Source organism: Saccopteryx leptura, chromosome 5 (genome assembly GCF_036850995.1).
Source record: "Saccopteryx leptura isolate mSacLep1 chromosome 5, mSacLep1_pri_phased_curated, whole genome shotgun sequence".
NCBI classification, from domain to species: domain Eukaryota; kingdom Metazoa; phylum Chordata; class Mammalia; order Chiroptera; family Emballonuridae; genus Saccopteryx; species Saccopteryx leptura.
In genome coordinates this window covers 68,331,824-68,356,109 of record NC_089507.1, presented here as the reverse complement: position 1 = coordinate 68,356,109, position 24,286 = coordinate 68,331,824, and the positions used below count along the sequence as shown (strand labels likewise).

The window sequence follows — 24,286 nt, the reverse complement described above, 5'->3', positions numbered from 1 at the left end:
TGTATATGTGCCACATCTTCTTTATCCAGTCTTCTATTGAAGGGCTTTTTGGTTGTTTCCATGTCTTGGCCACTGTGAACAGTGCTGCAATGAACATGGGGCTACATGTGTCTTCACGTATCAATGTTTCTGAGTTTTGGGGGTATATACCCAGTAGAGGGATTGCTGGGTCATAAGGTAGTTCTATTTGCAGTTTTTTGAGGAACCACCATACTTTCCTCCATAATGGTTGTACTACCTTACAGTCCCACCAACAGTGAATGAGGGTTCCTTTTTCTCCACAGCCTCTCCAACATTTGCTATTACCCGTCTTGTTGATCATAGCTAATCTAACAGGTGTGAGGTGGTATCTCATTGTAGTTTTGATTTGCATTTCCCTAATAACTAATGAAGCTGAGCATTTTTTCATATATCTGTTGGCCATTTGTATCTCTTCCTGGGAGAAGTGTCTATTCATGTCTTCTTCCCATTCACCAATCAATTTCATGTAACCCCTTATGTCTTCCCATTTGATTCTAATGTATAAAATAAGTGGTGAAACTGCCATTTTCCAGAGCATTTTCTCAATCTGTTGAGACTTTGCTTCCTGGCAATTGTTGACAGTTTGGCTCAAGTAAATGAAAAAATTCTTACAGTGTTATAAAGTACTGTAATCTGCGGGTTACATAGAGACACCAGGAAGAAATTTAAGGAGTTTATTAATTAGCCGGCTAGCTACATGGGGCACGGTCTCAAATCATGTAGGCTGTCATACAGTTCTGAGCCTTCTTTTATACAAAATCAAGTACAGGTTGGGTGCGTAAGGAGGAAGCATGGTACAATAGTCAATTACTAACAAGCTTACAACATTTATCTATAGGATCTATTAAAAGGAAAAAGCATTCCCACACATCAAGACTACAAGATAACACATTAGTGATAAATGTTTTACATACTCGGCAAAGACATTCCCAGATCTTCTAGGGTCTACTACCCATCCCTGTTGCCACAATAGTGGGAAATGAAATGTTTAGCTTAGGATAAGGAGAGAAGCTAAATGAAATTACCTTTGCTAAAAGTGTAAACTAAGCTAGTCCCTGCTTGCTTAGTTTACAAGTTTTATACATATAAAGAATTTCAAAAGGGATGATGATTAGAAAGCATATAAAATGTTACAGAATGTAGGTTTTTCAAGCAAGGAGAGTGGGCTGGTGATCCCTTTGTCTAGAGCAGGGATAGTCAACCTTTTTATACCTACCGCCCACTTCTGTATCTCTGTTAGTAGTAAAATCACCCACCGGTTCCACAGTAATGGTGATTTATAAAGTAGGGAAGTAACTTTACTTTATAAAATTTATAAAGCAGAGTTACAGCAAGTTAAAGCATATAATAATAATTACTTACCAAGTACTTTATGTCAAATTTTTGCTAAGTTTGGCAGAATAAACCTTTATAAAACAATTTATTATAGTTAAATCTATCATTTTATTTATACTTTGGTTGCTCTGCTACCGCCCACCATGAAAGCTGGAACACCCACTAGTGGGCGGTAGGGACCAGGTTGACTACCACTTGTCTAGAGGTATACGTCACTCTCAGGACTCCAGGAGGGGGGGAAGAGTTAGAATCAGTGTAGGAATTTTTAATTAAGATATATAAACATTGTCTCCTAAAAGCTCTTAAGGAAGGGGAAGAGAAAATTTTCAGATAAGTTTTACCTTGTTTACTATGTCTAGCAAGTGGCCCCAGTCCTTCCAGAGAACTAAGTTAAACTATGATTAACTACTAGCTAGCTTTTGCCCCTTTAATCTATTTCTCTTGGGTTTTTTTCTCCTCAGAAAGGAGGGGTAAATGGGCCTGACTCTTCCTTTTAAGATACGAATGTTAACAATTTTTGCAATTCTGTGGCACCTTATCATAATAGGTTTAGAAGCTTCTTACATTGACATTTACTTGGTGTAGTCAGCGAGATTTCAAAGAAGCCCATCTAGGACCACCTTGCAGGCTCAGACCGGTGCTTTGTGTCTCAATGGATTCTTGTCTTGCATCTGGTGAACTTGGGTGAGTTTCTCTTGGAATTCCAGACCTTCTTGTTTTGAGGTAGGAGGTCCTGACTTTATTTGAGCTGTTTATGGAAATGCTCAAAGTGAACCTAAATGTTGTGAGAACCCAAGCTAAGTCAGGACAGGGGGATAATAATGGGTGGCTGGTTTTTAATTTTGGCCTTTTTCAATTGGAACTACTTAACTGTGAGTCTGAACAAAGAAAACCTTTGCTCAATAAACGAGAGCCTGAACTTGTTCAGCTTTGAAGATAAGGGGCACTTCCTCCCTCCAGCCTAAATCTCAGTTATTCTTAGGTGACTTAGAATCTCTGTTGAAGGGTCAGAGGGCATCACAGCTCATGATGTGTAGGAGCCCCATAGGGATTTCAAACTCAACTGTAATTAGATAATTGACTTGTCCAGGGACACGCACATGAAGGTTGGTTAGCTAGCGCTCCAAGGAATCATGGCTGTATGAGGCAGCTGGGGAGAGAAATCAAGACATGTAAGAGGGTTTGAGATGACATGAGAGGTGGAATTCCCTTGGCACTCAACCCACAAGCAGCACACGCACACTTGAACCTATTACACAATATCCCTAGAAATTTGTTCAGAGAGTGGATAGACAAAGAAAACTAAAGTTAACATGGGAAATCATACCTCTGAGGTCAACAAACCCCAAGAACACCAGCCCCTCATTAATAATCCTGCAGGTTAACTACCAAAATGGAAAAATTTCAACTTGAAATGGCCAAAGTGGGGAACTTTTGATACCTCCAAACTGATTTTTCTGCACGCTCAATTAAATACTGGCTCTAAAATTAATTCTGAATGAAAGTGAAGCATATGTTGATCAGAAATAGAAGCTTCTAGGAGAAGCACAGAAATTCTTTTTAAAAATTTTAGAGTTCAATTAGGGGTTTCAAACCTGGGACCTCAGTGTCCCAGGTTGATGCTCTGTCCACTGCACCATCACTGGTCAGGTGCTGTTACTGTTTGTAATGCCAGTATCCAGGGCCAGGGCCACCATCACAGCAGCCCGGCCCATGCAGGTTCGCATTGGATTCGGACAGTCGGTAAAGAAACAACGGAGCCAAGAACTGATGGGCTGTCAGTTTTTTACTAGCTTGCACCCGACAGGCAAGTAAAAAACTACACACTGGGCTCCAAAACCCACTCACATTCAGTGCTCACAAAGCCACTGACTTATCCGAGTTTCCTAGAATCAAAGGTTTCCAGCTCACCAGCCTTATTCACCTCTGTTCCCCATCTCCTTCCTTCTCCCTGCACAAACTCTGCACCAACTCTCTTCTCACTTAGCACTCCGCCATCTTGGCTGCTTCTCCTGGCCTCCTCCATGTGGCCTCCTTCTGCTCTCTCATGCTAATCATCTCAGGAACCAAGAGTGCAAGCTCCTGCTCCGTCCCCATTTTATATTGTAGCTTCACAACCTCTAATCCAATATACAAAATAGGGAAGTCTCTAATACAAAGTCACTTCTCTGAGGCATCATTGGATTGTACCACCCCACATCAAAAAGGGTGGGAAAGGCTTAATCCCAAAACCAAGCCCCAGGCTACAAGGATTCTCAACACACATTAATATCACCTGGGCGACGGCCTCCATCTTTAACAAAGTGAGCATAATACATTTTATCTGCCCAACACTGTTATTATCATATAAAATCAGTATCAGTAATTTGCTCTTGTGGCTGGCAAATCCCATTAGTTTCATTTTTTTATAACTTGCGGACTTCTCATAATTTCAGGATTTAAACAGGCTATGAGAATTTATGGTTATAACCTTAATAACAACTGATCTGATGAGCTAAGATAAAAAAAGATTGTTGGCTAAAGGACCACAAATACTATTATAAATAACATGCCACCGAGCAGGGTAAACAGGTCTTTCCAGTTGGTTTTGTTGACATGGTGGTGCTTTGTTTTCCCTTCCATTTATTTTACCATGAAGATGGGGCAGGTGCTGTTTCAGACTAAACACATTGTGAGGCCATTTACCACCGTTCTCTAAGTCTTGACTTGGCCCATCAGTTCTCATACCCTTGCATTCCATTTTCGGCAGGTGTCTCTTACCTGAAAGCTTTGGAATTTATTAGGCTACCTTATAAAAATGGGAACAGAGACAGTGATTGAGCCATCTCAACAGTCTGGCTCCTTACGGAGTCATCAGGTTGTTAACACGTAGGGAGCTGCTTGAAATAACCACAACTTCCTCTGTTTTTACTCTTTTTTCTTATAAAAATATTGGAAATCATTATATAATTATAAAAATTGGTAGATTATAAAAATAGTAATAAACAGCCATTTCAAAGATACTAGATTGTACAAAAAATATAAGGAAGAAAAAATTCATGCATAGTCCCACATGCAGAAGCAGTCTTTCCATTTAGTCTCCTTCTTAGTGCTTGTTATTGTAATGTGGCTGGGAGAATTCTATCTATACCATTTGGTCTTGATGTTACTTTTGCTTAACCTTCTTCTTCTTCTTTTTTTTTTTTAAATTAAAAAAAAATTTTTTTTTATTTATTCATTTTAGAGAGGAGAGAGAGAGAGAGAGAGAGAGAGGAGAGACAGAGAGAGAGAAGGAGGGGAGGAGCTGGAAGCATCAACTCCCATATGTGCCTTGACCAGGCAAGCCCAAGGTTTCGAACTGGTGACCTTAGCATTTCCAGGTCGATGCTTTATCCACTGCGCCACCACAGGTCAGGCTTGCTTAACCTTCTAACAGAAACATTTTTCTCGGTTAAAATCTTTCCATTTTAAATAGCTCCACAATATTTCATTGTATGGCTGTATCATAAGTTACTTAAATCAGTCTCACATTGGACGTTTAAGTTGTTCCCAGTCTTCTGTTTTTATAAATAGTACTGCTGTTATAAATAAGAATGTATTTAAAAGAATGCTTTTATATATAGGAACATCAGCCCCAAATAAAAAATACATTTTTTGCTAGTTGTTGGGCAGATAAAATGTATTATGCTCACTTTGTTAAAGAGGCCGTTGCCCAGGTGGTATTAATGTGTGTTGGGGTGGGCTAAAGGCAGGCAGAATTCTTGTAGCCTGGGGCTTGGTTTTGGGATTAAGCCTTTCCTACCCTTTTTGGTGTAAGGTGGTACAATCCTATCATGCCTCAGAGAAGTGACTTTGTATTAGAGACTTCCCTATTATGTATATTGGATTAAGGGTTTGGATTTCTACACTATAAAATGGGGACGGAATGAGAGTTTGGGCTCTTGGTTCCTGAGGTTAGCATGAGAGAGCAGAGAGAATAGAGCCAGCAGCGGGAGGAGGCCACGTGGAGGAGGCCAGGAAAAGCAGCCAAGATGGCGGAGTGCTGAGTGAGATGCCAGTTTGTACAGAGTTTGTATCTGGGATAAGGAAGGAGACGGGGAACTGAGGAGAATAAGGCTGGTGAGCTAGAAACCTTTGATTCTAGGAAACTCGGATAAATCAGTAGCTTTGTGAGCACTGAATGTGACTGGGTTTTGGAGCCCAGTGTGTATTTTTTTTACTTGCCCGCCGGGTGCAAACTAGGATTAAAGGCTATGGCCCATCAGTTTGTGGCTCCGTTGTTTCTTTACTGACTGTCCGAATCCAATGCGAACCTGCATGTGAATGGCCACGATGGCGGCTCCTGGCCTTACACTAGTATTGCAGCTTATTTATTAAGACAGCTTCTTAGGCTTATCATGACAATGGTTATTAGCACATATTTTTCCTACTGATAGGCAACACATATTTTAATATACACTAAACAATTATTAGTGATGTTGATTCCTACACTTGATCTTAGCCACAAGGATGAGAAGTGATGATACTGACTTCTATGCCCTTTTGGTGAATTTTCTTTTCAATTATTGGTCTCATTTTTTTCCCTCTGTGAGGCAAGAGTGTTTTTATTTATTTATTTTTAAATTAAAAAAAATTTTTTTTAAGAGAGGAGAGAAGATAGAGAGACTGATTTCCGCATGCGCCCTGACTGGGATCTACCTGGCAACCCTCGTCTGGGGCCGATGCTTGAAGCAACCAAACCACTTGGGCTGTGGGTGGGGAAGACGGAGGGTATGGGGGAAGGAGGAGGAGAGAAGCAGATGGTTACCTCTCATGTGTGTCTTGACTGGGGATTGAACCTGGGATGCTGGGCTGAAGCTCTACCCACTGAGCCACTGGCCAGGGCCGAGAGTGTTTTTATTTTTGAAGTTTGATTTATTATTATTTTTTTTGTATTTTTCTGAAGTTGGAAACGAGGAGGCAGTCAGACAGACTCCCGCATATGCCTGACCGGGATCCACCTGGCACGCCCACCAGGGGGTGATGCTCTGCCCATCTGGGGCGTCGCTCTGCTGCAACCAGAGCCATTCTAGTGCCTGAGGCAGAGGCCACAGAGCCATCCTTAGCGCCCAGGCCAACTTTGCTCCAATGGAGCCTTGGCTGCGGGCGGGTAAGAGAGAGACAGAGAGGAAGGAGAGGGGGAGGGGTGGAGAAGCAGATGAGCGCTTCTCCTGTGTGCCCTGGCCAGGAATTGAACCTGGTACTCCTGCACACCAGGCCGACGCTCTACCACTGAGCAAACTGGCCAGGGCTTGAAGTTTGATTTTTAAAATATAGAATTAAGCTTGTGTTGTGTCTGAGTAAATTGTCTACTTCATTACCACTGATTTTTTTTTTTAATTGAGCCCATGGGCCCAACAGGAGATATCTCCCTGCTGCCCTACCAGTTTCTTTCAACTTGTTTTGGATCTATCTCTTATGAGTTTACCTAAACTCTTTTGGAAACTACAGGACTTATTTCTGTCCTTCAAGCTTTTAGGAGTATCCCCAGCAGCAATTTTTAGTTTGGAGAACAATTCCATGTCCCGGTAAAGGAACTGTGGAGCTGGAAAATGGTGGGCCATTCCGTTCATTAGAGTCTCGCAACAGCGAACGAGCAAGCAGGCAGGGAAAACTGCTTCCCTTTCTCAGGGCTGATGAGCAAACAGGCGGTGCCCCTGGGGGGAGGGCTTCTCTGGCAAACAAGAGCAAATGTGGCCCTCCCAATGGTGGTAGACAATCCACAATCTACAATCGGCCTCCCTGAGGGCAAGCACCTGCAGCCTTACTTACACTATACACATGTGGTGCTACCCTGTGCTCATTCGCCAATCAGGCAAAGTACAAGTGAGGAAGCCTGACACACTTGTTTGCCCAACAGGAGCTCGTGACCCACCTTACTAGCTTGGGATATAGTTTTGGTCATACTTGTTAAAATTTTCTAATTGTTGAATTCTTACATGTTCATAAGTTTAGAATTCCCTATTTAAAATATTTTTTACAAATTAAAGCAATAACACCAGGGGCTTATTCTTCCAAAGAAGTCTCCTTTCCCAAACCAGGTGGAAACTTGGAAAAGCCCGACCAGCCCACGGTAGGCCATGGTTTTGGCTGCTGTTGTTTTAGCTGGGAACGTTCGGTCCCATCCAGTCCAGTGGGTCCTTCCTCACTGCTGCCTTCTGGTCCAGATCCTGACACTCAACATGGCTGGTGCTAGGATCTGGCCTCCCAAAGTTCCTTCAGGTTATAACCACACACTCTCAGTCACTGTGTCTTCTATCACCCTGTGACAAGTGTGCCAGGGTGACTGGATCCGGAGGAACTTGCCACCAGTTCAGATAGAATCCCTTTCATGGTGGGTTACTGGTCGTGGTATATTTTCCTGCCAATAGATATCAGTTATTTGGAAATGGGTAGTGGTCAAAGTCACCTTTCCCTCTAGGAGGCTCCTTCAGGACAATGTGCAAATTTAGCCCCCTCCCCTCCAGCTGTCAGTGCTGAACACTAAGCAAATCACTGAAGTGGCTATCACATCTCCTCAATTAGGATGCAGGCCCTAGCCAGATGGCTTAGTTGGTTAGAGCATCGTCCTTAAGCACGGAGGTCGCAGTTTCGATCCTCTGTCAGGGCACATACAAGAATAGGTTGGTATTCCTATCTCTCTTTCTCTCTGCATTTTTCTTTCACTAAAATCAATAAATAAAAATTATGTCCTGGCCGGATAGCTCAGTGGATAGAGTGTTGGCCTGGCATATGGATGTCCTGGGTTTGATTCCCACTCAGGGCACACAGGAGAAGCGACCACCTGCTTCTCTCCTCCTCTCTTTCCCCCTTCTTTCTTTCATCTCCTCCTGCAGCCAGTGGCTTGATTGGTTCCACTGTCGGCCCCTGGTGCTGAGAATAGTTTGGTTGATTCGAGCATTGGCTTCAGATGGGGGTTGCTGGGTGGATTCTGGTTGGAGCACATGCAGGAGTTTGTCTTACTATCTCCCCTTCTCTCACTTAAAAATTAAGTAAAAATAAATAAATAAATTTAAAAATAAAAAAAAAATGGAATGGAAGTTCTTACTAAACTTAAATTATATGACTTAGAAGGGTCATTCAAGTGATTCTGCCAGGAACAAAGGTCCGCCAAGAAACTTTTGGGCATTATCCAGAAAGAATTGTCTGATTCCTTCTCTTACCAAATAGCTTAAAAAAGAAGTTTTGCTTCCTCAGACACATATGCATAAAGCCCCTAGCATGCCCTGTTGACCAGTAGGTTCCAGAAAATGAGTTTTCTCCCTCCTCCATTCCTCCTCAGCTCTACCACACCTCTGTGTTATTCAAGCTGGGAACACAGAGCTTCCCAGAGACATAACCAGTTCTTAAGTGTCCATTTCTCTGCTTGGCTCTGTGCAGATGTACAACAGATGGTTCTGAGTTGCCTTCTGACAAATTCATCAAGTTTGGTGTAAACGTTGGCTTGTTCTCAAGCATAAAACGGAATAGAGACAGAGGCGGGATCAAAGGGACCAGAGGAAAAGCCGACAGAGGGAAAGGGGATGGATGATACAATGGGATAATCCTGGAGGGAAGGGGGAGGGTGCTGCGGGCAGGGCAGCAAAGGGGGTGTTGAGAGGAACACGGGGGAGGGGGTGCATCTGGGGGGACACTAGAATCTATGTAAACACAATAAATTAAAATCAATAAAAAAAACAAAAAACAGAAACGCAAGTTGGGGACAGCAGGTCGTCATGCTGACCTCTGGTGGCCTCCAGCAAGGTTCTGCCTTCAGAGCTGCTTTTGCAGCGTGTTGGCCTAAGGCAGTTTACACTTTCTTCAAATAGTTCGTTCTCATTTTACATTTGTATTCAGCTTGTATTTTTATTACAGTTAACATGCCCATTTTGTCATGAAAAAAATGATTTCTGAATCAAAAAATGCACAACGTGTAGCTAGTATTCCTTTGAAGACAGGAAGAGGCATTTATAAAGTGTGCCTTGTCACCAACCTTTGCCCCACAAATAACCTTTCTGCTCTCTGTGAGAAAGGGTGCGGCCTCTCCTTTTTTGGAGGTTTAGTTTCACAGAACCCTATTTTCCTCGTCTGATTTTGCAGGTGCCTGGTTAGAACACACGGGCGGCCCCAGGGCATTGTGGTTAGAGACTGACCTCAGACTGTGCTCAGGCTTCAGACACACTCTTTACAACATTCCCTGACAGAATTCCCCAGCCCCGCCAGGAGGCCCCAGGGTGTGGTATCACAAAGCCAACACTATTTTCCAAAAGAAAGTGACAGCTCCCTTGAATGATTTTGGGTATAGAAATAAGTTTTCACACGTTTCATGAGACATACTCAGGTCACATTATTCTTACAGAGGTTTCATTACTGACTTTTGACACAAATCCTAATAAAAGTAGAAAAAAGAAAAACCGAGACTAATTCTGAAGCTCTCTGGCAGTTATCCTTAGATCTCCCTGCCATTTCCTTAACTGGCAGCCTTTTGCTTTAATATTTTCAACAGAATTGCTTTACTAACGCTATGACGCCAGGCTTTGGCTTCATTGCCTTTTTTGTTTTGTTTTGTTCCCAGAATTAGCCTCTCTCTCCAAAACATTGCATCCAGCTCTTTGAAATCCCCACTGAATTTTGTGAAATTGTCTTGGCAACCACCCTACTTTCCTGGAACACCATGTGATGCTGACTACATTGGCCAACCATCCCATTTGACAATAAGTTTGCTTGTCTCATTTCACTTTAATATTCAGTGGTGAGTAAGAACAGAAGTGGAAAGCCCTACTTAACCACAGTTTATTGTATGTTTCACGGCCATGACAGCTGCTTTTATAATGCCAGCTGTAAAGAAATTGATCAGATTAAGATGAATCACCTGGCTGGCCAATAGCTATCGGACTGATTCTCCACGTGTGACTTCGTTGCATTATTATTACAAAACGTGGCAGGATAGACCTGCCCAGCCATCTCAGCGGATGTTCATTTGTAATGCTGCCTTAAGGAGATGAGGAGATGAGAGCAAATTGTTCCGGCAGCTCCGCCTGCCCTGCCAACAGTTCAGAGGAGGAGCTGCCAGTGGGGCTGCAGGTGCTGGGGAACCTGGAGCTGGTTTTCACAGTGGTGTCAGCCGTGATGATGGGCCTGCTCATGTTCTCCTTGGGGTGCTCTGTGGAGATCCGGAAACTATGGCTGCACGTCAGGAGACCCTGGGGCATTGCTGTGGGACTGCTCTGCCAGTTTGGGCTCATGCCTCTCATAGCCTATCTCCTGGTCGTCACCTTCTCTCTGAAGCCCATCCACGCGATTGCTGTGCTCATCATGGGGTGCTGCCCAGGAGGGACCATCTCTAACATCTTCACCTTCTGGGTTGATGGAGATATGGATCTCAGGTAAGTCACAATGGGGAGCTCAGGCTTCCTGATGACACTTTTTCTGGGGGTGGGAACTAAATGACACTTTTTGTGTTGAAAACTGCCAATTTTTAGGTGAAGATCCAAGTGGGAAATATTTTAGAGACTTGTTCGGTCCTAGAAAGACTTTCCTTTCTGAGCTTACAATCAACTTTGCTGTGACTGGCAACTCTGTTTGACCGGCAACTGCTTTTCTGAATAGTGGGATTTGGTTTCTGTGTAATAGTGGAAGCAGGTCTCGTCCTTACCCAACTGCCCTTCCTAGGCAGGAACTCATTCTCACCCTTCCTGGCAGCGTTAACGAAAGGCTTCACAATCTCCCAGGTCAGGACATAGGCTGAGAACCTCAGGAAGCGAGTGACAGTGGTTCGGAAGCTATCGTGGTGATGGAAGAGGTGTGGTGGCATAATCAGAGTGAAGTCCTTGTAGCTCTCATTGGCAAGTGTTGCCTGCGCACCTACTTTATGAGGTCAGTGTGAAGGCTTTGTGACAGACATCCGTTTTAACTGCTGGTGGTGGCTTATTGAGTTGACTTGGAGAGCAACATAAACACTTATGACTAAAAACATTCTTTTTTTTTTTTTCTGAAGTTGGAAACGGGGAGGCAGTCAGATTCCCACATGCGCCCAACCGGGATCCACCCAGCATGCCCACCAGGGGGTGATGCTCTGCCCATCTGGAGCATTGCTCTGTTGCAACCAGAGCCATTCTAGCGCCTGAGGCAGAGGCCATGGAGCCATCCTCAGCGCCCAGGCCAACCCTACTCCAATGGAGCCTTGGCTGCAGGAGGGGAAGAGAGAGACAGAGGGGAAGGAGAGAGGGGGAGGGGTGGGGAAGCAGATGGGCGCTTCTCCTGTGTGCCCTGGCCGGGAATCAAAGCTGGGACTCCTGCACGCCAGGCTGATGCTCTACCACTGAGCCAACTAGCCAGGGCTACTAAAAACATTCTTTTTCATTGCTTTTCACATGCTTAATATTCATTTCTTTTCATTTAAGGAGAATTTCACTTCTTTCATTTAAGCCAGTGACCTTATTCCTAAATATGGTGGAAACAAATACTCCTAGGAAACATTAGACTTTTATCACTTATTTATGCTTTCATGAGGATAAATTAATTACATATATGTTGTGATGGGGGAAAAAAAGAGCATTTGAGGAAACAATAGAGGAGCCACAACTGGAAAAATGAAAGAGCAAAACACAGGGATCTTCCTAGATGAACAAACTTTTTTATGTCCTACCCAGAGAGAGAACTAATTATAAATTTAAATCTTTGTTTGATGAGTCTGTCATTTAGTTGAGATTTATTATTTAATGAATGAATGAATCAGAGGTGCTGACTGAGTTGGGAGTCAATGTTAGTGAGTCAGCTGTAGTTACGGGTTTCTAGTTTCCTGCCTCTGCTGAAAATGTGTAACATATAAAATACATTTCACCTATACGTTTTAATGGGTGCAGACCAAGATCGATGTTTTTAGTGACCCACTTATCAGAGGCTTGAAGAGTATCACTTGATGCATTACTAATTCAAGAATAAGCCACACTTGATATACATGGTTAATTTGAATTCAATAAAGATGATCATTAACATAATAACTTGGAAATAATAAATAATCTTTATAAAAAGTTGATATTTCAGCCAATGGGATCTGAAAGTTTTTGAAAAGAAGAAGGCAACATTTATTGATTACCCTGGTGGGCATGAGTAGATGCTTTCCCGTATTCTCTCTCTTCTTTCTTGGCTCTCATGATAACCTTGTACATGAGCTTCGATTATTCTGAATTTTACAGCTGAGAAGATTATGGGTTAATGGGTTGCTAAATGCTACAAATGAGTATGGCAGGACTCAGATTTGAAGTCATATCTGTTTCTCATCAGACTACAGTTTAGATACTTCCTTCCATGCCATTTACTAACACACTAGATCTGCTGTTCTGGATAGGAATGTTCTCAGCCACTTCTGTTCTGGGAGAGCATTTATTACCTTCATCTCTTGTTAGCTAACACTGTAATAAAAACACCAAGGAGTAGGAAGTCTATAAGAGATAACACTCATTTTACTTCCCTTAATTAGCTTTAACTTTGGTCAAATTATTTAGCCTATAAACTCATCTCATTTGTAAAATAGGGTTAAATTTGCTTATTCTTCACAGACTGTATTTTAGGGAGAAAAAATATATATGCAGAATGTCAGGCACATAGTGGGTCTGTAATTAATATTAACTACTTTACCCTTTCACTTTTAAATTTTTGATTTTGAGTCTAACAAACAAAACAAAAAGCAAAAATAAATCCATAAGAAATAACATTTTAAAATGGGGTTTAAATATGTGATCTTCAAAGTTTTTATTTTTATTTTATTTTTTAAAAATTTATTTATTTATTTAGAAAGGAGAGAGAGAAGGATAGAGAGAGAGAAAGAGAGGGAGAAGCAGGAAGCATCAACTCACATATGTGCCCTGACCAGGCAAGCCCAGTGTTTCAAACTGGCGACCTCAGCATTTCCAGGTCGACGCTTTATCCACTGTGCCACCACAGGTCAAGTCCTTCAAAGCTTTTAGATACAAAAGTAATAAAATCTTTTAAAAAAATTTAAATCTCAGTAAAAGTTGCAAAAAGGAGAAAATTCAGTATTTTTTTTATTAAAAAATCCCCCGAAGTTAAAATATTTTATTTTGCTATTGTATGAATAGAATATAACAGTTCACTTTTTATGGTTTCTAAACTCTGATGATTTCCCTAAGATGCTAGTGTCCTTCACAGGCCAGTGCCTGATCTTCTGTGAAAGCCCAGCCTGCCTTCCTATCTACCCGTCAAATTCATTTGTCTTTTCAGAAGTCTTGTTGGATGTTTCTTTGTCGACCTCTCCATGTTGTTGCTTTATTTGAAAGACTTCATTTTCTAATTGCACTATAGTCCTTTTTTTTTCTTTTTCTTTTTTGTATTTTTCTGAAGTTGGAAACGGGGAGGTAGTCAGACAGACTCCTGCATGCGCCCGACCGGGATCCACCCAGCATGCCCACCAGGGGGCGATGCTCTGCCCATCTGGGCATTGCTCTGTTGTGACCAGAGCCACTCTAGTGCCTGAGGCAGAGGCCATGGAGCCATCCTCAGCGCCCGGGCCAACTTTGCTCCAATGGAGCCTTGGCTGCGGGAGGGGAAGAGAGAGACAGAGAGGAAGGAGAGGGGGAAGGGTGGAGAAGCAGATGGGTGCTTCTCCTGTGTGCCCTGGCTAGGAATCGACAATAGTCCTTTTCAATCTCATAATTCTTACTGACGAGTGATATACCCAATTTGACTCCATTTCTCTTAATTTAGATCCAGCTGTGAGTTGCATGTTCTGCCCACTTAAATCCTTTTTGTGTGTGTGTGTGCAAGAGAGACAGAGAGAGGGACAGACAGACAGGAAAGGAGAGAGATGAGAAGCATCAATTCTTCTTTGTGGCACCTTAGTTGTTCATTGATTGCTTTCTCATATGTGCCTTGACCAGGGGGCTAAAGCAGAACGAGTGACCCCTTGCTCAAGCCAGTGACCATGGGATCATGTCTATATCCTATGATCAAGCCAGCAACCCCACACTCAAGCTGGTGAGCCCATGCTTAAGCCAATGAGCCCGTGTTCAAGTTGAAAACCTCAGGGTTTGAATCTGGGTCCTCCACGTCCTAGTCGGACGTTCTATCCACTGTGCCACCACCTAGTCAGGCTGCTCGTATAAATCTTGAATATGTTTCCTTAACTTCTGGAGTTCTTTTTGTGCATGTTCAATCATATGAACTTGATTTTCATTATATACTTTCTAGGCATTGCATCCATGCTGTGACATTAGTTCCAGATTCTCCCATCCAAGTACTAACCAGGCCCAACCCTACTTAGCTTCTGAGATCAGATGAGATTGGGCGCCTTCAGGGTGGTATGGCTGTAGACCATTCCAGATTCTCAACTCTTGATGCTCTAACTGGGCTATATAATTGTCTACACACTCTTGCCATGCAGTAATGTCATTTTTCTGAAAGTTTATATAGTTTCGTGCTGAGCAATTCAATTGGTTGTTGGGCAGCCAGTCTTTCAAATTCATTTCTCATTACATCGATTTCAAAAGCTGAATAATCCGGGGCTGCCAGCTAGCTCAGGTAGTTCTTAGTTGGTCGGTATCTGCGTGTTTCCTCCTCCACCCACGCCTCAGCTGCTTCCTGTACTCTAGGTGCTCATAACTTTAGTCAAAATACTGCAGTGCCTACACCACAACCTCTCCAGCCACCAAACCCGTGCCTGCCATTCTTAAGTCTGTTTGAAAATTCAGTATTTTTGAGTGAAATAATAATATCCAAGTTCATTACATTTCTTCCCACTTGATTACCAACAAAAATAACTTTTCAGCAAAACTCAGTAGATAGTCATGGATAGAAATTCTGTTTTTCATGCTGGATAAAATCCAGCATTTAAAACAACAACTTCACCCTGGCCGGTTGGATCAGTGGTAGAGTCTCGGCTTGGCGTGCGGAAGTCCGGGGTTCGATTCCTGGCCAGGGCACACAGGAGAGGTGCCCATCTGCTTCTCCACCCCTTCCCCTCTCCTTCCTCTCTGTCTCTCTCTTCCCCTCCCACAGCCGAGGCTCCATTGGAGCAAAAGATGGCCCGGGTGCTGGGGATGGCTCTGTGGCCTCTGCCCCAGGTGCTGGAGTGGCTCTGGTCGTGACAGAGCAACGCCCCAGATGGGCAGAGCATCGCCCCTGGTGGGCGTGCCGGATGGATCCCAGTCGGGCGCATGCGGGAGTCTGTCTGACTGCCTCCCTGTTTCCAGCTTCAGAAAAATACAAAAAAAATAAAAAATAAATAAAAATAAAACAACTTCATTTTACAAATGAGGAAATTGAGATTTAGCTCTTTGCGGATGACCCCAAGCAGGCTTCTCATGCCTTAAGTCTGTGTTCACTTGATCTACGTGCAGTTCTCCACGTGTTCAACCCATGCAAGGTTTTTCGGAATCAACATGTTTGAACCAGTTTCTGCATTCTGGGTATCTGATCATGACACCAATCATTTTCCCAGTCACCCGGCTCATTACCTAGCATTCCCCTGTGACTCCCTTACTTCTTCCCCCTCATTATTCACTCGGCCTGCTGTCTAGTCTTGTAGCCCATCCTCTTGCATGTCACCCGGAGCCATTGTTTTCCATCTTCCCCCATTGCCATTAGCTCTGGTCAGGACCTCAAAATTTCTTTCTTGGCCAGTTGCAGTATCTTTTTATTTATTTTTATTTTTTTATTTTATTGATTTTAGAGAGAGAAAGGAAGGGAGAGAGACAGAAACATCTGTTTTTGTATGTGCCCTGACTGGGGATTGAACCAGCAGCCTTTGTGTATAAGGCTGATGCTCTAACCAACTGAACTATCCAGACAGGGCCAGTTGCAATATCTTTACAATGCTCTCTCCACCTTTAGTCTCTCGGTCATGGTGTTATAGTAAGTGGATAAGGCAGACCCTGGGCTCAGATTGCCTATGTTTAAATCCTGACTTGGGACCTCTTTTCTGTTCCTATAAGCCATAGTACTTTCTTTATATATTGTAAGGAGAAAATGAACATGTGATACATATAAAGGCTTCTCAACACCTACTAAATTGGGTAGAAACTAAGCCAAGTCTAACTTACTTTTCCAGGTTTATTTCCCATTAACCCCTTAAGCACAATCGATCTATAGTTTAGTAGGCTACTCACTGTTCTCTAAACACACCCTACACCTTTCCAGCTTTCTTTTGCCATGTTGTTGGCTGCAGTCTGGAAAGACAACTGCTGCATTCGACCTCAAGTCAAACGAGGTCATTATAACTGTTTGGGAAAGCAGTTGGCCTATATGTATTGAAAACCTAAGAAATGATTCTGCCCCTGGACATCTGATCTTGTTGGGCTTTCTCACATGTTTGGGGACTGGCTGAATGTAGACTGGTCTGCCCAGCTAGGTGGTGGCACAGTGGATGAGGCATCAGCCTGGGACCTGAGGACCTGGTTTCGAAACCCTGAGGTTGCTGGCTTGAGCACGGGCCTATCTAGCTTGAGTGAGGGCTCACTGGCTTGAGTGTGGGCTCATAGACATGAACCCATCCAAGGCCACTGGCTTGAGCAAGGGGTCACTGGCTCAGCTGGAGCCCCCCATTCAAGGCACATATGAGAAAGCAATCAATGAACAACTAAGGTGCCACAACTATGAGTTGATGCTTTTCATCTCTTTCCCCTTCCTCTCTGTCCCTCCCTCTCTCTTTCTCAAAAAAAAAAAAAAATGTAGACTGGTCCTAGATGGCTTCAGCTAAGATAACTGGGCTCCACTCTATGTGGTCTCTTATTCTCCAGCAGGCTAGACTAGACCTAATTATATGATAGTGGCAGGGTTCTGAAAAAGAAGCTGGCAATCCTGCTCTCAATCTGGTAAGCCTGTGCTTAAATTAGATGAGTCTGTGCTCAAACCACTGACCTCGAGGTTTCCAGCCAGAGACCTCAGAGGTCAAGGTGGACGCTCTATCCACTGCACCACCACCGGTCAGGCAAGAAGCATACAAGCCCTTTTGAGGTCTGGGCTTGGAACCAGTTTATGATCATTTTCATTGCATTCCGTTGGCCAGTGCAAATATCAAGACCAGCCCAGATTCAAGGAATAGAGATGTATTTATATATTCTCTCACTTGATATGGTAAGCTAACAAAGTCACACCACAGAGGGCATGGATAATAGAGGGGTGAACATTTAGAGGTATTTTTGCCCTACTGTATTAAAGATGGACAGAATCCTTGCCTTCAAGGGTAGGACATAGAAAGTTAAGGTCTGGCATTACAGAGTAGTGGTTAAGTGCACAACTCTGGAACCAGTAGGTAGATCTGTCACTTACGGACTGGGTCATCTCTATAGATTATGTAAATTTTTGTGCCTCAGTTTCCTCACTTCTAAAATAGGGAGAAACCTAACCTATCTTGTGGGTTGTTGTGAGGACTGAATGTGTTAATACATAAAGTCCTTAGAATCTCACCTGGCACTACATGCTATGTGAGTTATTGTTATTCTGTGCGGTAGGCAAGAGAGCACTGTAGTGAGGGCTGTGTTTTAGTCTCTGCTCAAAGAACTGTGTGTCTTTGAGCAATTTACCTCTCTGGATAAGATATCAGTTTCCTTATTTGTGAAGTCAATGGGTTAGATGGTCTGAGGCCCTTTGTTTTTTCTATGAGGGGAAACATACATAAAATGTACTATCTTAACCATTTGAAGTGTTTAGTTCAATGGCGTTAAGTACATTCACATCGCTGTGCACTCATCACCACCATCCACCTCTGGAACCTTTTCATCTTCGCAAACTGCAGCTCTGTCCATTAAATATTAACTCCCCCTTCCCTTCAGCGTCCGCAGCCACCATTCCAGTTCCTGTCTTATGAATTAGACTACTCTAGGTTTCACATATAAGTGAAATCCTGAAATATTTGTTTTTTTTACGTCTGGCTTATTTTACTTACCATAATGGATTCAAAATGCATCCGTGTTGTAGCATGTGTCAGAATTTCTTCGTTTTAAGAAGCTGAATAATTATTGTATGTACATATCACATTTTGTTTCGTTTTGTCTTTTTTATCTTGAGAGTATGTTTATTAGAGCCAGAGGCAGTGAAACAAGGAAGGGCCCAGGATAGATGCAGCTACAGGAGAGCGTAGGCAGGGCTGCTCTGGCTCTCCGAGAAGTCGGAGAAAAGGGGCCCAGAGACTCACTCAGGTTTGCGGGTTAGCCTGGGACCAGCCGCCACTGCCCCCTGCTCCCCTGCTCGCAAGTCTCAGTGGGGGCCCTTGGAGTTCGGAGCTGTGGAGGAAGTAGAGGGAGGAAGGGGGGAAGGGAAGGCCACTTGAGTTCTCCAAGAGGAACAGTGCGTGCTGAGTCCTGTGTTTTGAGAGATTTTAAAGACTTGTTTTTGTTTATCCATTCTTCTGCCTATGGACACTCGGGTTGTTTCCACCTTTTGGCTATTGTGAATAGTGCTTCTGTGAACATGGGTGTGTGAATATCTATTGGAGTCCCTGCTTTTAGTTCTTTTGGCTACAAACCAGGAGTGGATCTGAGGTCCTTTTAAGTTTTAAGTGTCATGTGACAATAGTAAAAGAAAAGCAAATTATAAAGTCTGAGTGTCCTCCTCCCACCTCAGTTTTGAATGTTTCTCCTGAAACTATTTGACAGAGATGCCTCACCTCTTTGTCCTCACAACGCTGAATACGTAATTCTTTTTTGTCATCTACTGAAAAGCTTCAATGGTTGGGCTACTTATTACCAGCCTCACCTGCTAGGTCTGCCAGTGGCTGGAAGGCTTTTTCATCTCTGTGCTCAGTGCCAGGCGGTGGTGGGAGGTGCTTGATAAACACTGGGTGAATGATGGAAGGAAGGTTTCTGACTACCTGTAAGAGTTACAAACATTCCTCCTGAAATGCAATCAGTTTACTGGTGCAACTCAAGACAGCTTCCATGTCTTTAGTTTGACAACGTTTGATATGTGAGGTCCATTTTAACCCAAGGATATACTTGTGTCCTCAGCTGCAGAGAAGGGGTTCTGACTGCTGGTGGTAATGGAGCCTGAGGGGGTTCAGTGGCCAGTTTTGACTTTTGATCTTTAAAGAAGCTCTTGGTTCCTCAGGAGAGGACTTTTGTTTGACATGGCCTGGTGGAGAACTGAGGATCTTCTTAAGAGGCAGGACTTACCGTATTTCCTCATGTCTAAGATGAACCATTTTTAAAAAAATTTTGGGGTCTAAAAACTGGGTGCGTCTTATACAGTGGTTATAGATTTTTTACTTGCATTTCCTGCTTTTTTGCACTTGTTTTTGCTTCACTGTTGAAGACAGTGATTCATCATCAGATACAGATGAGGACAAGCTAATGGATGGGAGTTTTGACAGTGATGAGGACTTGTATGAATTTTATGATGAATAAAGCTTGAGTTCAATAACATTATGTAATACATTTTATTTACATGGGAGTGTCTTATACATGGGGAAATATGGTAGATTGACTTCATGTAAGTTTCTGTAACTCTCTGTACCTTACTTTCCTGGTCTATACAATGGAAATAATACCTACACATAGGGTTATTTTGTAGATGGAAAGAGAAAACATGTCTAAAAGCATGAGGTATAATACTTAGCAGGTAGTGCTTAGTAAGTGCTAGTTATTGTAACTGAGAGGCAACAGATAGGAGTAACAAATTTGGGGATGGAAAACCTGGCCTTATTGATTGATTTGAGAGAGAGAGAGAATGAGAGATCAATTTGTTGTTCCACTAATTTTTACATTCATTGGTTGATTCTTGTATGTGCCGTTACTGGAGAGTAAACCCACAACCTTGGTGTATTGGGATGATGCTCTCACCAAGTGAACTACCCGGCCAGGCTGAGCTCTTTCCTACGGCCCAATTTGTTGACCTGTTCTTATATTTATAGCATACTCCATTTTCATCTGGCTAGCCAGATAATGAAAAAAGCTTTTTTCTCAATGGAGAAGTGTGTACTTTCATAGTTTTGAAGTTCAGAGTTTCTGATTTTATTGTTCTAAAACTAAAACATATTCATAATTTAAACCCTGATTGCAAAATGGTATGCTATTGACACTATATTTTAACATAATGTATCTATATAATTTCTATGTTTAAGGGAGGTTCAGGACTTACCTGTTTGTCCAGACTTGCTGAATCTGTTTCATTATTTATTCTCTATAATAGTTTAGGGATGGTGTTGCCATTTGTAGTGCAAGTGGAATCTTGTTATATCAAAGTAAGATTTTGCCAACAATTTATATGTGAACAGCCGAGAAACCCAGTTAGCCATGTCCTTCTGTTTATACTCCGTTGGAATTTCTTGGCAATAAAACAAAAGGTGTGACTTTTCAGTGCACTGAAATATGTCCACTGTGTGCTTTCCAGCTTCGTTGTCATTTATAGCAGTTGGCAGAATACCGGGATCATCTGTCACCATCTTTGACCATTCCCGTGAGCATCATGGGCTTGAACAATTAAAGGACAGAGGCAGTACCCTACATAACCAAGGATATAGAATCAACCTGATGTAAATCTCATGCTTTGTTGTCCACAGCCGTGAGTCTTATGTGTCTGCTATTTGAGCCAGAGCCATGCAGGGCGTAAATGGTGTGCATGTTCTCCAGAAGTTCAAGAGGACAGTGATATACTACAGAATTCATTGACAAGACATGGTCAGACAAAGAGCCAAGGAATATAGCATTATCACAGACTAAGAATTTGTAAAAGCTTTCCAGACACACTCTTCCCAAATACCTCTCTTCATGGAGACAGAGGTTTGAGAGTGGTGGCAAACTGCTTCCTTCATGTGCTATCTAGCAAGGAAGAAGTAAGCATTCTTTAGAGGCTAACATGATTTTAAATTTCATATGGAATAAACTGTATGCAAGAACTGCTAAGAAATGTTTGAAAAGAAAAGCTTATATTGAAGTATCTGCTCTATTATACATAAAAACACTCTGTAAAAACATGATAATTTAAACAATTTGGTATTTGCTAAAGGAAAAAGAACATTTTGAATACATTTGAACATTTAATACCTAATGAAGTTGGTCCTTCCAGTTAGTGGAAAGTTGTTTATTTAGTAAATATTATTTATACATGTACCTCTCAATAAAGAAATTAGTTTCATACTTTTCAACATATATACTATACATTTTAGAAGAGTTTAAAATATTAATGTGCCTGACTGGGCAGTGGCGCAGTGGATAGAGTGTTGGACTGGGATGCAGAAGACCCAGGTTCGAGACCCCGAGGTCACCAGCTTGAGCGAGGGCTCATCTGGTTTGAGCAAAAGCTCACCAGCTTGAGCCCAAGGTCACTGGCTCAAGCAAGGGGGGTTACTCGGTCTGCTGAAGGCCCGTGGTCAAGGCACGTATGAGAAGGCAATCAATGAACAATTAAGATGTTGCAATGCTCAACGAAAAACTAATAATTGATGCTTCTCATCTCTCCATTCCTGTCTGTCTGTCTCTGTCTATCCCTCTCTCTGACTCTCTCTCTGTCTCTGTTAAAAAAAAAAAAAATATATATATATGTAAAATATCAACCTATAAAAAAGTAAAAAGTGGGGGCAATATTTGAAAAACCTCAGGATAGGGATAATTTTTTGTGTGTTTGTGACAGAGACAGTGAGAGGTACAGATAGGGACAGACAGATAGGAAGGGAGAGAGAAAAGAAGCATCAATTCTTCGTTTTGGCTCCTTAGTCTCATTTAGTTCTTCATTGATTGCTTTCTCATATGTGCCTTGACTGGAGGGCTACAGCAAAGCGAGTGACCCCTTGCTCAAGCCAGTGACCTTGGGCTCAAGCCAGTAACCTTGGGCTTCAAGCCAGCTACCTTTGGGCTCAAGTCAGCGACCATGCGGTCATGTCTATGATCCCATGCTCAAGCCAGCGACCCTGTGCTCATGCTGGTGAGCCCATGCTCAAGCCGGCGACCTTGGGGTTTTGAATCTGGGTCCTCTGCATTCCAGTCTGATGCTCTATCCACTGTGCCACCACCTGATCAGGCGAGGGGGAAATCTTTAATAAGACAAGAAACTCAGAGGCCATAAAAAATGGACAGATTTGACTATCTCAGTGTGAATTATTTATAATGGCAAAAGTCATAAGTATAGTCAAAAGTATAAACCAAGGTTGGCAAAGATACTTGCATTACACATGATGATATGTACCGTAATTTTAAAAGAACTCCTACAAGTTGAGAAAAGCAAGGCTCAGAAAAGCAAGGCTGTTAGAGAGGATCTTCAAGAGGCCAGAAACACAAAAGAAAACAACTTCATTGAAAGTTGGATATGTAACAAGCTAACAGCAAGATGCATTTTTCAATGTTCTCATGAGAATTAAAAGAAATTGGTCACATCCAATCTTGTAGGCAAGATTGTGAAATGCAGCCGTCCTTTTGGAAAAAAATCTGGTACTATTTAAAATAACAAACAGACTTTTGACAGCAATTCTACTTTTGGAAATCTATTCTATAGAAATAAAAGAATTATTTCAAGTGAAATATGTACAAGAATGTTTATTATAACATTGTTTATAATGGAAAAGCACTCAAAGCAATGTATTCATTAACAAAGTGATTGAAGAAATTATGGTATATTTATATTATGCTGTACTCTGCAATATTTAAAAATAATAAACTTAATATATATATGTGTTGTCCTGAAAGGATGTCTATGATATTAAGAGAAGAAAACACACACACACACACACACACACACACACGCACACACACGCACACACACGCACGCACACCACAACCAAGTTGCAGAGTGATGTATATTATGTGATTATTTCAGAAAGAAGAAACAAAGAATAGCCTCTAGTTATTAAACAAACATGTATGAAACAGGACTGCTTACTAAAAAAATGAAAGAAGGGAAGGAATGTATACAAATACTTGTAAATTACCTAAGTCTGGATCTCTGAAAAGGGCATCAATCTGATAAGTACCTGTTCCTTAAAATGTTACCTTTGTACTTGGAAGAGCAATATTTTAATTATAGCATTCCTATGGATTGCTATAAGGGTTGGCTACCATTTGAGTTCAGAGTCAAGTCACTAAGATTTTCAAGGCTCACCTGCAGTCCCATGACCCATGAAGAAGGCAGAGAGAACATTTTTCTAGCACCACTGTATTGACATATTGATTCATCCTTACATTCATGTACTTATCCAACAAGGATATAATGAAATTCTACAGTGGTTTTTTAAATTTTTATTTAATGATTTATTTTAGAGAGGGAAAGAATGAGAGAGCGAAAGAGAGAGAGAGAAACATCATTTTTTTGTTCCACTTATTTGTGCACCCACGGGTTGTCTCCTGTATGTGCCTGACCTGGGATTGAGCCTGTAACCTTGGTGTATTGGGATGACATTCTACTGAGCTACCCGGCCAGGGCCAAGCTCCTCAGGGATTTTGCAACATGACACTCTGCCAAGTTCCTAGGGATGGAGAGGTCAATAAGGTCCTTGCCCTGTAACAGCTCACCGTCTGGGTCATGTCAACAGGTGCATAGCTCTCATGTATGGTACAGTATGTGTGCAGCAATGAGGTAATGCCAATAAAAGTGTGTCCAGAGGGCAATGGCAGCCATCCTCCAGAGCAAACACCTGAAGAGCAGATAGATGGTACAGTACATCGCAGTTCTGAGGATGGCAAAGCCCAGAGCCAGGGAGGGCTGGCTAGGAAATGCTTTAAGTGTATGCATAGTACTAGCCCATTCAAGTAAAACATGAGAGAGGAAATCTGACCTAACCGGACTGGTGACAATATTCCACAGTCCCCCACAAACATGCAAGGGACACTTGTTTATTTTTTATTGTAGAAAACTTCACATGCATATAAAGGTAGATAGAATAGCATAATGAAACCCCTCCCTCTCCACTTCACCCAGCTTCAGCAGTAACCAACGTATGATCCACTCTTCTCATCTCTATTCCTCGTTCACCCAGGGATTATTATTATTA

The 24,286-nt window shown here is 42.3% G+C and overlaps 1 protein-coding gene and 1 pseudogene across 1 annotated transcript in view; one reads left to right on the top strand and one right to left on the bottom strand.

The window, feature by feature from the left end:
- The first annotated feature begins 10,120 nt into the window (after positions 1-10,120).
- The window catches only part of SLC10A6 (solute carrier family 10 member 6), a 33,542-nt gene continuing 19,376 nt past the window's right edge, over positions 10,121-24,286 (top strand). Inside the window, exon 1 of the mRNA XM_066385429.1 lies at positions 10,121-10,739. Coding sequence (XP_066241526.1) covers positions 10,363-10,739 — 377 coding nt within the window. The 5' untranslated portion in view covers positions 10,121-10,362. The remainder of the gene's footprint in view (positions 10,740-24,286) is intronic.
- LOC136406226 (pre-mRNA-splicing factor SPF27-like) lies at positions 13,524-15,038 on the bottom strand (annotated as a pseudogene).